General features: G+C 38.5%; 1 protein-coding gene across 2 annotated transcripts in view; it reads right to left on the reverse strand.

Annotated features, from left to right (window-relative positions):
- The window catches only part of cgnl1 (cingulin-like 1), a 32,230-nt gene that overhangs the window by 12,911 nt on the left and 6,040 nt on the right, over positions 1–13,279 (reverse strand). For both annotated transcript variants that reach the window (XM_063476001.1, XM_063475991.1), the window contains exons 4-8: positions 12,373–12,478; positions 11,862–11,963; positions 11,178–11,314; positions 9,080–9,218; positions 8,546–8,758 (exon numbers count right to left, since the gene is read on the reverse strand). In XM_063476001.1, coding sequence (XP_063332071.1) covers positions 8,546–8,758; positions 9,080–9,218; positions 11,178–11,314; positions 11,862–11,963; positions 12,373–12,478 — 697 coding nt within the window. The remainder of the gene's footprint in view (positions 1–8,545; positions 8,759–9,079; positions 9,219–11,177; positions 11,315–11,861; positions 11,964–12,372; positions 12,479–13,279) is intronic.

Genomic DNA, 13,279 nt, shown 5'->3' on the forward strand with positions numbered 1-13,279 from the left:
AATGTAAGAAAGCAAACAATGAAACCAAAAACTGGTTATTCATTCTCTGGCACTTTCTTACTGAAGAGCTACAAACACCTTTCACAGAAACAGCATAATCACAGAAAGAGTGTCATGTAAAAATCTAATCTTTGAAAAAGATAAAGAAACAAACTGTTAGTAGATTTTAACTGCAACACGGAAAAGTTTCCTTTTGTAAATTGTCAGACAATTTATTTACAATTTTTTAAAAAAAATGGTTTTAAATGTCTCGTCACCCCCTGAATGCCCTTTCATGACTGATATAAAAGGTGCTTGTTGGTTAGCACATCTGTCGTCACCGTGTGTACAAAGAGGCACGTCCTGTATTAAATACGCGATGGGTGCCTCCCAGTTTCAGGCCAGTCAGACCTGTTTTCCGCTGTCACAACATAACCGCCCTCATCACCCACTCACTGGATCATTTAGTTTGGTCAGACGAGCAAGAGGCGGGCTCAGAGCAAGAAGGTTCTGGATTTGAATCAACCAGCTGCCTGAGCCTTTGGGTGGGGAGTTTGTATGTTCTCCACATACCTGCAAAGGTTCCTGGCAGGTACCCTAGCTGCCTCCCACAGTCCAGACATGTCTGTTAGATTAACTGGCAAGTTTAAATTGGCCACTATGACTATGCATTGGCTTTGCAAGCCTGTCCAGGGTGTATCCCGCCTTTCACCGTGTGACAGTCGGGATAAGCTCCAGCAACCCTATGATCCTCAACTGGATAAACAACAAGAACATGAATGGATGCCTGGATAGATGGATGAACCACAAAAAACATCTGCAGATTTTATAAAAAAGAAAGGAATTTCCTTTTTATAACATAATATAATTTCTCACCAGCACAAACTGCAGCCTCAAAAGTGGCCAAGTTGAATCAACACCTATCTCAGGAAATATGACATATAGTGCTATTTCCAGCTTCTGGCTTGGACTCTACTGTCATGGCTTTGTTATTTATATTGTACTGAGACTTCGTCTACTGGTTTTAGTTAAATTTTTGGTTGCATGTACCAACTCTATGAAATCACATAGAACTAATATTAGAAAAAATAAACTATCTGAAACTGAACATTTAAGAGCAACTGAGCTTTTGGCTCGCAAGGATTCTTTATACATTCATCCTTTCATCTACCTGCCTCCCTACCCACCTATCCACATAATGTAAATGATAATAGTTCCCATTCTTTGCAGGATGGATGTATCTTTATCAAATTCCATTACATTTTTAGCTTGATGTGCTCCCATAAACTGGCATCTGGTTGAATAAATAAATACTCAGTTTTTTGTGTAAGTTTAGGCTAAAATGTTTGAGATGATCAGATGTTCTGTGTCAAATTGTGTTACAGCAGCCCTCCAAATGCTGAAAACTAATTAAAAAGCTGACAAATCAGTTTTATAGACAACAAATGCTGGTAACCATCTTTATGACCACTTTCTAGGAAGATTAAACTCTATAATAAATGTGGATTTACCGATTAAATTACTGATTAAAGTGTGATTGTGTTGAGGGCAATAAACAAAGCTGTAACTACAGTAATAAAGGAATAACGTGTGGCATGATAGTGTCTGTGCTCCATTTCTGCATGTCCCATTTCCCACGTTGGGTCACATGTGTTAAAAACATGAGCAAAGCCACCCAGCCAGAAGGAGAGAGACCCTTCTGCTGTCTGTGGGAAGAAGTGGGAGGGGATGCAGTGACATGATTAGTCAGTTTTTAATGAAAAGTTTCCCATCTGCATCGTTAATTTATTTTGAGTGACTTTAATAGACCTGCACTATAACACATTTATCTCACAATATCAGCGCCTCTGTGCCAGTCTTTTCAGGAACACCTGTGAACTTAAGCGTTGATACTGCTAATAGAAAAATCTTTTTTTATTTGGCTCTTAGAGAAATACTGAATTTTAAATTTCTTCAGGGTTTTACTGCCTTAATTCTCTTGCTTTTCACTAGTACAAAAAGTTAATCATTTGTTAAAGCAGTATTAAAGTTTACCCAGCAATCACTGAATGATTAGTACTAAAGAAACCTCACTTTATCAGCTATTATTTGTTTATTTTGTCTATTTATTATATTCATTTATCACCACTTCAACTTGTGACCAACAACACAAGCTGACTTCAGTGTATTAGTGAAATATCAAAGAAGAATATGTAGTAAGATTATACTGCTGTTACACTTGTCCTTCTACCCTAAACTCAAAGATTGACTTGGGACCTCATGTGTACTCTAACTGTTTACCTAGAGTTGCACATTAACTAACTTTGTGCAGTCTTTGAAGCGACTCGAATGCTCAAGTGAAGCGAATACTTAGCCAAGATTTCACTGTAGCAAATGACCTTTCTTAGCTTTTCCTACCGACCTTGCAACAAACTTCAGAAAAGAGTAAAGAGTGAAATCCTCAAACAGCTAAAGTGCTGATCATGTCAGAGTAACTTCTATACATCACAGATGAATTTAAGATTATTTCATTGGATATAACGGATTATTAAGTACATTAACTTTCACCTAAAATGCTTGAGCAACAAGTAAACAAATCCAAAATGCAACTCTAATACATTCAAGGTACATGTTATTTTTAAATATTAGATTTACAGTAAACAGATAGAAAGGAAGCTTCTCCAAATTAAGACATTTTCCACACAGGGAGCTGCTAAAATGTCATCCTTTCTCCCCCCCTCCTGATTCCTGGTGTTGTTCTTTGTGTGTTTTGTTTTCATTCGGGGGTTTCTTTTCTGCAACTTCAAGATTATAATTATAATAATTAATAGATGTACAAAGAACAAAATCCAAGAAAACCTATTCAGGTAGTACAAGTATATACAAAGAACACTACTGAAAGACTCTGTTTTCATCAAGGTGAGACTTTGATAAAGACTTTTTTTTTTTTCTTCCAAAGAACACCCTAAAAATAATTTTACAAGAAGACAGACCGTCTCAGTAGTGTTCTACAGATACACTTGTACTGCATGATATTTAGCATGCTTTTCTTGGTTTTACTCTTTGCATAACCACCAGCCCTAGTGAAAAGCACCTGTTAGAGCAGCCATTTGAGCCACATAGTGCTATTTAAAATAATATTAACATGTTTTAAAAGAAATGCATTACATATATAATATGTAAAAACAGCTTGAGACTCAGCTAAGAATTCACCATTCAAAATTTATCACCTCCTCCATCGCCATCTGTGCAGGTACAACAACTGATTCAAGACAGGAAGCTAAGTCAGATGGAGCAGTCACCAAAACATTTTTGGCTTTCCCTTTAGATGAATTTGCAATAGAATATATTAACATTTCCTACCTTCCCAACTTTAGTCAAAACAGAGGTTAAAGGTATGCAAATCTGCTAAAATAAGCACTAAAGGCTACAGGCAGTCTTTTATACATTGTCAGTGCACAAAACACCAGAGGGAGTGTTTGATGTGTTATTTGCATTTATCGGCATGTCACTTGCTTATTCTAACTAATCCTGTACTTGTCACTGTGGATTTTAAGTTTTTGACAGCTAGATAGATGGAGTTCTTTGCTGTCCTTGTTGGAAAGGAACTACTACACACACATGACTTAAGAAAATAAAAACTGCCCAAGGTCACGTAGAGCTCACAGCCTTTTCTGCATGATATCAAATTATCTGAACTTAACCCTGATATCAGGAAATTAAACTTGAAAAACTTATTCGGGGAGTGCAGAAGCTGTGATTTGGTTCAACTACTCAAAGTATGTATTACAAACACAACAGCTATCTTTAATTTAAAAAACAGATACCTGACAGACACCCGAAACTAAGGTTAACTCCAACAGGAGACCTGTCATGTACTAATGAAAGAAAGGATTGAAGTACAAATTAAAATGTGAAACCTGAGAAGTACTGAAATCTCCTTGGGTAAAAGCGTAATCAAATATAGTCTTGTCCTCAGAGAAATGTGAGTGGAAACCAGCTTTTAAAACAGTCTCTGTGCAAAGCCCCTTTGCAGGGACGTAACAACCAGAAGAAATGGCACCAAATAAGTTCTATAAGAGGCACCGATGTTTCTTATTTAAGGAAAATTCAAAGCAAGACAAAGTACAGCCGAAGTAAAGCATTCTGAACCACTTTTTAATAAATAAATAAATTACAAAGCCTTTAACAAACAGTGGTAACACTGTTTGTTCACTCACAGACCACAGAGTGTCAGTAAAATCAGGTATCACAGTCCAGAATAAAGTTCAATCAAATGCTGAGCAGAAACAGAAAGAGACCAGAAAACTGCATATTCCAGTTTTTTCAGGCCAAAGGTGACAGAAATGAAATAGAGCTATGAGTGAGAAAAGAAACACCCATAATACACATCCCACACAACAAGTCAATCCAGAGAATTTACAACAAACGCAGAGACCTCAGCCCACACATCAATTTACCATCACATTTAATTTCATGTGGCGAAGCAGCCTGCTGGCATTAATCCAAATACAAGATGCAAAAGTATGAAACAGGTTCAGATTCCTCTCTTTGTGGCCAAACCAAACAGAAAGCAGAACAACAAACATCTCTGCACATCTCAACAGGAGATGAGTGTTTTACTTGACTTCTGTGAGATGTTTTGGCAGATTGGGCTCCTGCAAAAACAATAAATACAAAAATCCAGGCCACTGCCTAGTTTCACACAAACCTGACCCATGTATAGCTGTGCTGCAACATTTTCTGAACTGAACACCTACTGACTGAGCTGCAGGGTATTTAGTTCCTGGTTTTCATAGCGTTTAAAGTCATCAATCTATAAAGTTATCACCACAGTTCTTTGAAGACCAAGAAGTAAATCGCCTAATATTTCAACAAGGATAAACTGCTAATTCCTTGCCATCTCTGTCAAGATAATCATTTTCTTCCTTGCTTGCTGTCCTGCATCTCATGCCTCTTCTTCCCAGTCGCCTGGTAAATCAGCTCCCAAAGCTACGCTGGGAAATACAGAGCTATCATCAAACACACAGACTCATGCTGAAGTCTTTACTTTCAAAACAAGCCTGAGGGGGAACTCTTCTCTGAGCTACACAAGTTTGATGATCAGACAGAGAGACTTCAGTTCACACCCTGGCAGAGATTACTGAAGAGGCAGGCTGAGATAGAATGCAGGCCAGAAAATGAACTGCATTTAGGTCCACATGAGATCACTGTGGAGTGTTGTGTGGAAACTGTGGAGTTAGGAAATGAAGAATACAGCATTTGGGATTGAGGTTAGAGATGAGAGCGTGATAACAATGTGGCTGTGTTACACACTGTGGTTTGGATCTGTAGGTGAAACATAACAAGAGCTGGAAATGATGCGATAAGCACAAGGCTCTGTCTTTACAGTTAGGAAGGGCTGAGACCTTTTAAAGCCTCTAACACTGAGAATATGGAGCACTGTAGCGACGGAGAAGCAACTGCAGCACCCTGAAGAGGAATAAATGAAAATATCTGAGCCTCTCCCGCAGATCGGAGCGGGTACACTATAACAAAGCTGGAGCTGAGTAAAGGAGGAGGTCTACAGGGTGCACATTCCCCACTCTAACCCTGACATTCCTGGAAACAAACCCTAATCTCTACTCACCGCACCTCATCTTTCCACATTTTTCACATACTAGCACATGTCTAGTTCCCAATGAGTACATATCTTTAGTTACAGAACATTAAGAATGGTGCTAATGCTGGTTAAATAAGCGGTGGCTAATTTTGCTAAAACAATAAGACCAACATTTTTCAGCCTAGATAAAATTCCATACATTTCATCTCATCAAAAACACAATGTAGCTTTTAAGTTGAGACACAAAGCAGCCCCCCACCCTTCTTTCACGGGGGTCAGCCTTGCATCCCCTCTCTTGCAGCATACTGACCCACTTATTCTGCATGTCCCAACCCCCGCTGCTTTTATTGTGTGAAACAAACTCATCATTCATCAGCAACTGAGGTCCACAATTACCCCCACTCTTTCAGAGTGCAGAGAGAAGAGGGGACGTGACCCGATCAGGAACGGCAGCTCATTAGATTAGTGATGGCTCGTCACTGCAATTAACTAGTATACAGAGGGATTTCGCGTTCCACTTTCCACCATTCCTGTCCACAAGAGCAGGTCTGGTCACCGCAAATATCAGGGCCAACAAAGAGGAAGGCACCTAAACAAAGGTAGCACTTCAGTTAGAGGGCAGGGTGAAATATTCAGATGATTTCACAATATGTATTTTAGCTATGACTGCAAAATGATTTACTTAATGTGTCATTTACATGCTGGCAGGACTGTCTATTTAATCAAAATTTCTATGCCATTACAATTGAATTACAAAAAAAACCAAAAAAAAAAACAAGATTACTGAGATAAAAGAATTACATTGTTGCTTTGTTGACTTTTGATAAACAAGAAAGGTAAAACCAATTCAGAAAAACTTTTGTCCATTGTGAGGCTCCTTGAAACAAGAGCTACTGTGTTAAACATAATACTGAGCAATCATGAGTATGATTTTTTTCTTTAATCGGGCAGCCTTGCATGCTGATTTGTTTAGATTTTTTTTCTCCCTACTTGCATGTTGCCCAGCATAAACAACATATATTAAACTGGTAAAGGGACGCCACTCCTTTAGATGGATACAATTTCATATTCTGCATAGTAATCGATACACCAGACTGGAGAAAACATTAATTCAAGGAAAATAAAGGAAACAATTCAACAAGAGGCAGCTTTTATACCTCACAAGAGAAAAAACAATGACCTTATCGTGCCAAATGTTTACAATGCACTGAGGGTAAATCCCTGATGACCTCAGGGGAGCAGTACCTCTGTTTGACAAAAGGAAATGTTCTCATAGAGCCTTGTTACACAGCAATGCTGTGGACCCCCACCAGGCCTCCAGGAAGTTGAGAACAAGGACAAGTTCCACTCGTGAAGATAAACAGGACACACGTGGGTCACAAAAAGCAACCTACTGACAACAATGCATCTTCAGTGCCATTCAAAGCTATTCTTCTCATCTTCTCCTATTTCTGAAACAACAGATGACGACCCCTCTAACTAGAAAATGCACTTTTTTCATTTACTAGTAATGAATGGCCCATCACTAACACTAATCTGGAAATATTATGTGGTGCAAGTGTAACACAGAAAACTACTGATGCACTCCAACTTCTGGTAAAAATTATATATACTAGTGGCGCACAATAATACGGAATGGTTCAGATTTCTTAAGACAGTTGTGAAGCTTGCCAGAAATTGTCATAATGATGATAAAACTTGCCTCTGCGCTACAATAATGACCTTGACTATAAGGCAATACTTACAAATACAGACAAATGTTTCTAAATTGTAATTTTAAAAAGTTCTCCTTGTAAGAAGACTAAGCCATTAAGAAAGACTTTGCATGAAAAATGATGATGAGCAACATTTAAATGTTACATAGTGTTTCATTTTCATTTTATCAGTTAGCTTTGTTGACTCAGCTCATCCACAGTGAAATCAAGTGGAGGTCAATTTCCACTTCACTGAAAAGAACAAACAACTCACATCGCACAACTCTAGAATGAATTGATGAATATTTCAAGGTTTAGTACAACACATGCTAAAAGACGAGTTAGCAGCAGTTTTCTACATTTCTATTAAGGCGTAAAGTAGTTTTGAGAAACCACTATTCACCAACATAAATTAAAGAGCATTAGTTTTGAGGGTCAGCGGATTAGAAAAAACAACAAGGCCTTTTTGCTTCCCTTTCATGCTTATCGTGCATTTCTTTTTTATAGAAATGTAGTTACTCTGATTAAAACGACCAAGCTTATCTTTCTGCCTATTTTAAAACCAACTGCCTCGGAATCTGCATACTCAGTGTCACAGCTGTGTAACTACTGAAAGTGTAAATAATGGCACTTCAAAGCAGAGGACCAAACTCTAAGGCTATGTCCACCCTAGCCTGGATAGATCTGAAAACAGCATTTTCGTCTGAAAACATTCCGCGTCCACACTAGTGAGTGAGGATTAAAGAATTTGAAGAAAAACTATCTGAAGCATGTACAAACTGATATTAATCTTTAATAGGGCTGTCAAAATTGAGAGCAAACAAAACAACTGCTGTATAATGCCCTCCACTATTCTTTGTTTAATTGGTCACATGACTGCATCACATGACAAAAATGCGTCATCGTTTTTGAAAGTCTCCGTTTTCGCTGTCCACACTGTGACGCGAAAGCACTGTCTTCAAATGTATTCATTTTCCAGAGCGTTTTCAAAATGCTGCGTTTTCCTTCGGGGAAAACGCCGTCTCAGTGTGGACGGGAGACCAAAACGGAGAGAAAACTATGCGTTTTCAAACGAAAACGCATTAAGTGAGGACGTTGCCTAAGATGAACTTAAAATCCACAGCAAACAGGGTTACAGTACCCCTGACTGTGCTTATACCCACACCTCTCTGTAACACTCTGTAACACTGTGCTGTGGGTGAGATGGCAAATATGCGAAAACAGAGAGGGAATCAAAGTAGAGGAGAGTGGAGGAAGGGAACTGAGGGAAACTACATGGGAAGCTGACTACCTGCTTGGCCTCCTCCAAAGATGTCTGCAGCTTGCTTATTTCCTTCTCGTACTGCTCCTTCATTTTATCCAGCTCCTGATCATGAGCAGCCACCTCTTCCTTCAGAGCTCCTTTCAGAGCCGTTAGCTCCCTTTCTCGCCTCCTCAGCACCTCCTCCTGTTCCTCTTTGGCTAGGATAGCTTCCTGCATTTCTACCTTGAGCTGCATCATCTCCTATGGAAAATGCAGACATTTTGACAACTTTAGTCCAGAATTTGCAGAAAAAAAAAACATCAAAGCTTTCAGCAACTATAATGTCAATGTGATCATTTTAGCTACAATGTAAAGAATTTAGGAAATCAGTGATAGGTTAATTGCTATACAGGCTGCGTTTAGGTCTTTTGAATATTACGTGAAACAGGAACTTAAAGGCTTAAATCTTCTATATTGTTTTATGAATAAAGTTAATTAACCCTAATGCAAAACACCCCCAAAAAAACGCAAGAACAATAAACATTTATTTTGCTTTCTATAACAAAGGGCACTGTGGCTCACCACCATAAGCATGTCTTTCTCTCCATCAGCAGCAGACTTCTTGGCTGAGTCGAGTTCATCATGCATCTCTGACAGCTGGTCCTGCAGGTCTCTGATCTCTGTCTGGTGTTGCTCCCTTTCCATTTTCACCTGGAAAAGCCTAACAAACCATTCAACATGTCACAGCATGGTACAGGTCCTTTTCATACACTGCACACATGTACAAACATACCCATGCACCTGCGCCTTAATTCATGTACAAATGGCATCAAATGTGGTTGAGCTGAATGTAACGCCTCTAGAGCACACTCGTTAAAATGAATAACTGTATGATTGAAAACCAATAATTTCTAATCTGCTTCTTCATCTCTGAGGCAGAGGATGATAAGTGATGTGAGACACCTTAAACAAAAACCACACAGTAATAAATTGATAAAGACTGGCCTCAAATGTAACATGCTATAATTTTTACAAATTATTTATTCATTTATTTATTTATTTTTTAAAGGTAACATACTGATTCAAGAGTAGACGGCATAAACAGAAATGTCCCTGATTGATTTGCAGCTGGAAATAAGGCTAAATTAATTTTAAAGAAAAGAGTCAGAGGAGTAAAGACTTCTTTGGTACTCTTCAAGCTGAAAAGCACAGCTAAGCTGAAGCTTCAGATAATAAACTGAAGAACAAGGAAATGATAATTAAAGATCCTGGATTCACAGAACAAAACATTATGATAAAAGGACCAACACAGACACAGGGAGAAATTAAAGAAAAAAGCTCAGTTTTCAACAGCATGAAATTCTCATGAAGTGTTACACAAATTAAAAACACAAAACCATTGGCTCAAAGATTGGCAACTTTGCTACAATTTCCTTTTCAACCGTGCAGAGCTCAAAACAAAACAAGGAAGCTATGAATAGTGGCGACACTCTGTACTTGAATGACTGTGAAAACAATTACACGTAAAGCAGTTTGGAACGGGACAGTTAGTGCTGTGATTGAATGGTAAATGAGTCACCAAGCACACAGGAATATAGAAGGTAAAAGATAAACCTACCAAACTCATGGGGACACAGAGTTGTACTATAACACAGAGGTACTGATATGGTAACCACAGTAACTATCAACAGTCTGGGCCGTTTCAACAACAGATCTCCATTACTGTTACTTAAATCACACTTTTGATACACCCGAAAAAAGGAGGTGCTTCACCCACTGGCTTTGAGTATGTTCCCAACTACCCATGTGGGGGCTTCATAGCTAGTCATTAGAAACCAGTACTGCAGCAATACAAACAAAAATGCTTGCCAAAACATGCACTTCCAGTTTTAATCCCTTAAGGACAAAAAACAACAAAAATCCAGTATGTGTGGGTTACAGGGGTGCATTCGTCCCTATGGCATTGGCAGCTTACACTTTGGGAAAGACACCATCAATACTGAAAGGTATATAGAGGTGTTTGAGCAATATATGCTCAAATCCAGATCACTTTTGGGTTTGTTTATTTTTTTAGTCAAGTCCTTGCATATTTCAGCAAGACAATACTAAACCACATATTGCATCTATTACAACGGCATGGCTTCATAGTAGAAGAGTCCAGGTGCTGAACCCGCTGCCCTGCAGGTCGAAAGTCCAGATCATCAACTGAAACATTTGGTGTATCATGAAATGGAAAATGGACTGCTGAGCTAAAGTTCTGAAACTTGTCTCCTCAGTTCACAGATGTTTTTACAGACTGATGTTAAAAGAAGCTACACAGCTGTAAACATGGCCCTGTCCCAACTTTTTAAAGATGTGTTGCTGCCATTTATTAAAAATTACCTTTTTTTAATTTCTTAAGGTGAAACATTTTGTCATTTTTTTCATCACCGTGTTGGACTGCAGCTGATGATGGTAGACTTTGATTTGGTGATCCACTGAAAGCTGTGGGATCACTCTTACCAGAACCAGCAGCAGGTGGAGAATCAATAGACTACCATCACAAGCTGCAGGATGAGAGACTCACTGGAGAGGCAGCTGACAAAAAAATACCCATTTATCTATTTGAAATTAACTGCTTATAAAATATTTTATTTAATACGCATCTTAAGGAGGCAATTTGCAACTCCTTTACACTTACTCTTCCACTGTGGTCTGTAGGTCAGCTTCTGTTTTGGCATGTTTTTCCTTCAGGTGCTTGCACTCTTCCATGCTCTGCTGTAGCTTCTCCTGCAGCTCCTTCAAATCTGCAGCCATCCTTTTGTCAGCCTGATTTTTCTGTAAGTAAAAATGACAAGGTTATTACAGCTTGTGTGTTTAAGTAGAGACACGCATGTAGTCTTTTACATTTCTTAAACTAAGCTTTAGCATTTGAACTGAAAATTTTTATTTATTGTTTGCTGAAAGTAAGTTTAAGGATTCAGCATTTTTTGATTACCGGACGTGTTTTAAGTATAGCAAGCAGTGCCATGATATGCCATCAGCATATCAATTGCACATATTTTACCCCAAAGTCAACGCCTTGCCAACACTATCCATATTTGATTATTTCACTTCTTATTTAATTCCTTACCTAACAGATCAACAGAATAATGAGTTTTCAAGGGAGTAGCCTATTTGTTGCATTATTCTGTTAGCCTTTGTACTACGCTTAGTCAATGCTACACCCAAACACTAGTCTTTAAATTCAGCTAGTTGAACAGTAATCCTGTAAAGCTCCTTTTCAGCCAAACCCTTGATTAAAGGATATTCTCAAAGAACAACAAGTTAAGCAATAAAACCAACATAAACAAGCTGGTCATAGAGACAGTTGCACCGTTCTTACCATGCTTAGTTCCTCTAGTTGTCTTTTCAGTTCAGACATTTCTTTCTCCAGTTCAGCATTTTGCTCCTGCAGAGCTTTGGTCTGAGCAGCAAGATCCTGGGCCTGGAGAAAACAAACAATTTAGAGGTGCTTATTTCTTATTAATCCATTACAAATACAAATGGAGACTAGGTCTTTGGACAGTAGTACCCTGATAAATTAAATAATCTTCGGGTAACAGTAAACAGCTTTGGTGTTAACATCTCATGAAAGCACACAATATTTAATTATCAATCGCCTTAAATAAAAATGAATTTTAATAATGAAACCAGTATGGCTAATCTCCCACCCATTTAATGGTAGGCAGACTAAAGAATTAATCTGGTGCTGCTCTGTTACTCCACCCCAATCACCACCAATTTTGATATAAAGATGTATAAAGATGACATCTTGTTTGACATCTCGTTGGCATTTAACACTGTAACTGTAGACTACCACTGTGCACAAGCAGAATGACATAAAATGGCCTTACTTTGTTGTCGCCTTGCGCACTTGCTGTGGCCCGAGACTTCAATGTCTGTATCTTCTCAAACACAAGGTTGACCTTTTTCTTCGTCATCTCATCATTATCATTGCTCCTGCAGACGTGCACACAGACAGCTACGTTAAAACACTCTGCTTATCAAAGGTTTCAAAAACTTTATTTCAATGTTGTGGCGGCCAGGAGTTAATCCCAGATTGTTCTGGGAAAACAGTAGCTTATTCCCCTCCTTAGAAGGGGAGAGAAAGGATCATGCTGCCTGGAAGTAACACCTCACATCACAAACAGCGCCATTATAGCCATCCAATATACTGTCAGACACATAAACACAATCCATATAGGCAGTGTATTTTATTTTTGGAACTACATTGGTATATAAAATGCAGCTATATAAATATATACAGTTCAGGTTTTTCTATTATATATTTAAAAATGGCTACAAGGGCTAAGAGATCTCACCATTCCTATTCCAATAAAAAACGCGAGTAAATTTCTGTAGTCAGGTCTAAGTTTCGTTTATTTTAGATAGTAAATGGACCGGCGCTTACACAGCACTTTTCTACCCTACCTGAGAACTCAAAGCGCTTTATATAACATGCCTCAGTCACCCATTCACACAAGCACTTTTTTTCTATGCTTAATTGCTTTTTTTTCTAACATTCACACACATTCACACTCCGATGGATCCATCACAGAGAAACTTGGGGTTAGCATCTTGCCCAAGGATTAGTAGATGGCCTGGCTCTGCCTCCTGAGCTACAGCCACCCGCCCAAATAATATAATAATTACTGAAACAAAAGATGGTGATGAGGAAGAAGCTAGGATTTACAGTATTGGGTAAAAGGACAACCACACCCACAACGTTTCTACACCAGCCCTATCCTTTTCAAATGTCTT

Source organism: Pelmatolapia mariae, linkage group LG1 (genome assembly GCF_036321145.2).
Source record: "Pelmatolapia mariae isolate MD_Pm_ZW linkage group LG1, Pm_UMD_F_2, whole genome shotgun sequence".
Classification (NCBI taxonomy): domain Eukaryota; kingdom Metazoa; phylum Chordata; class Actinopteri; order Cichliformes; family Cichlidae; genus Pelmatolapia; species Pelmatolapia mariae.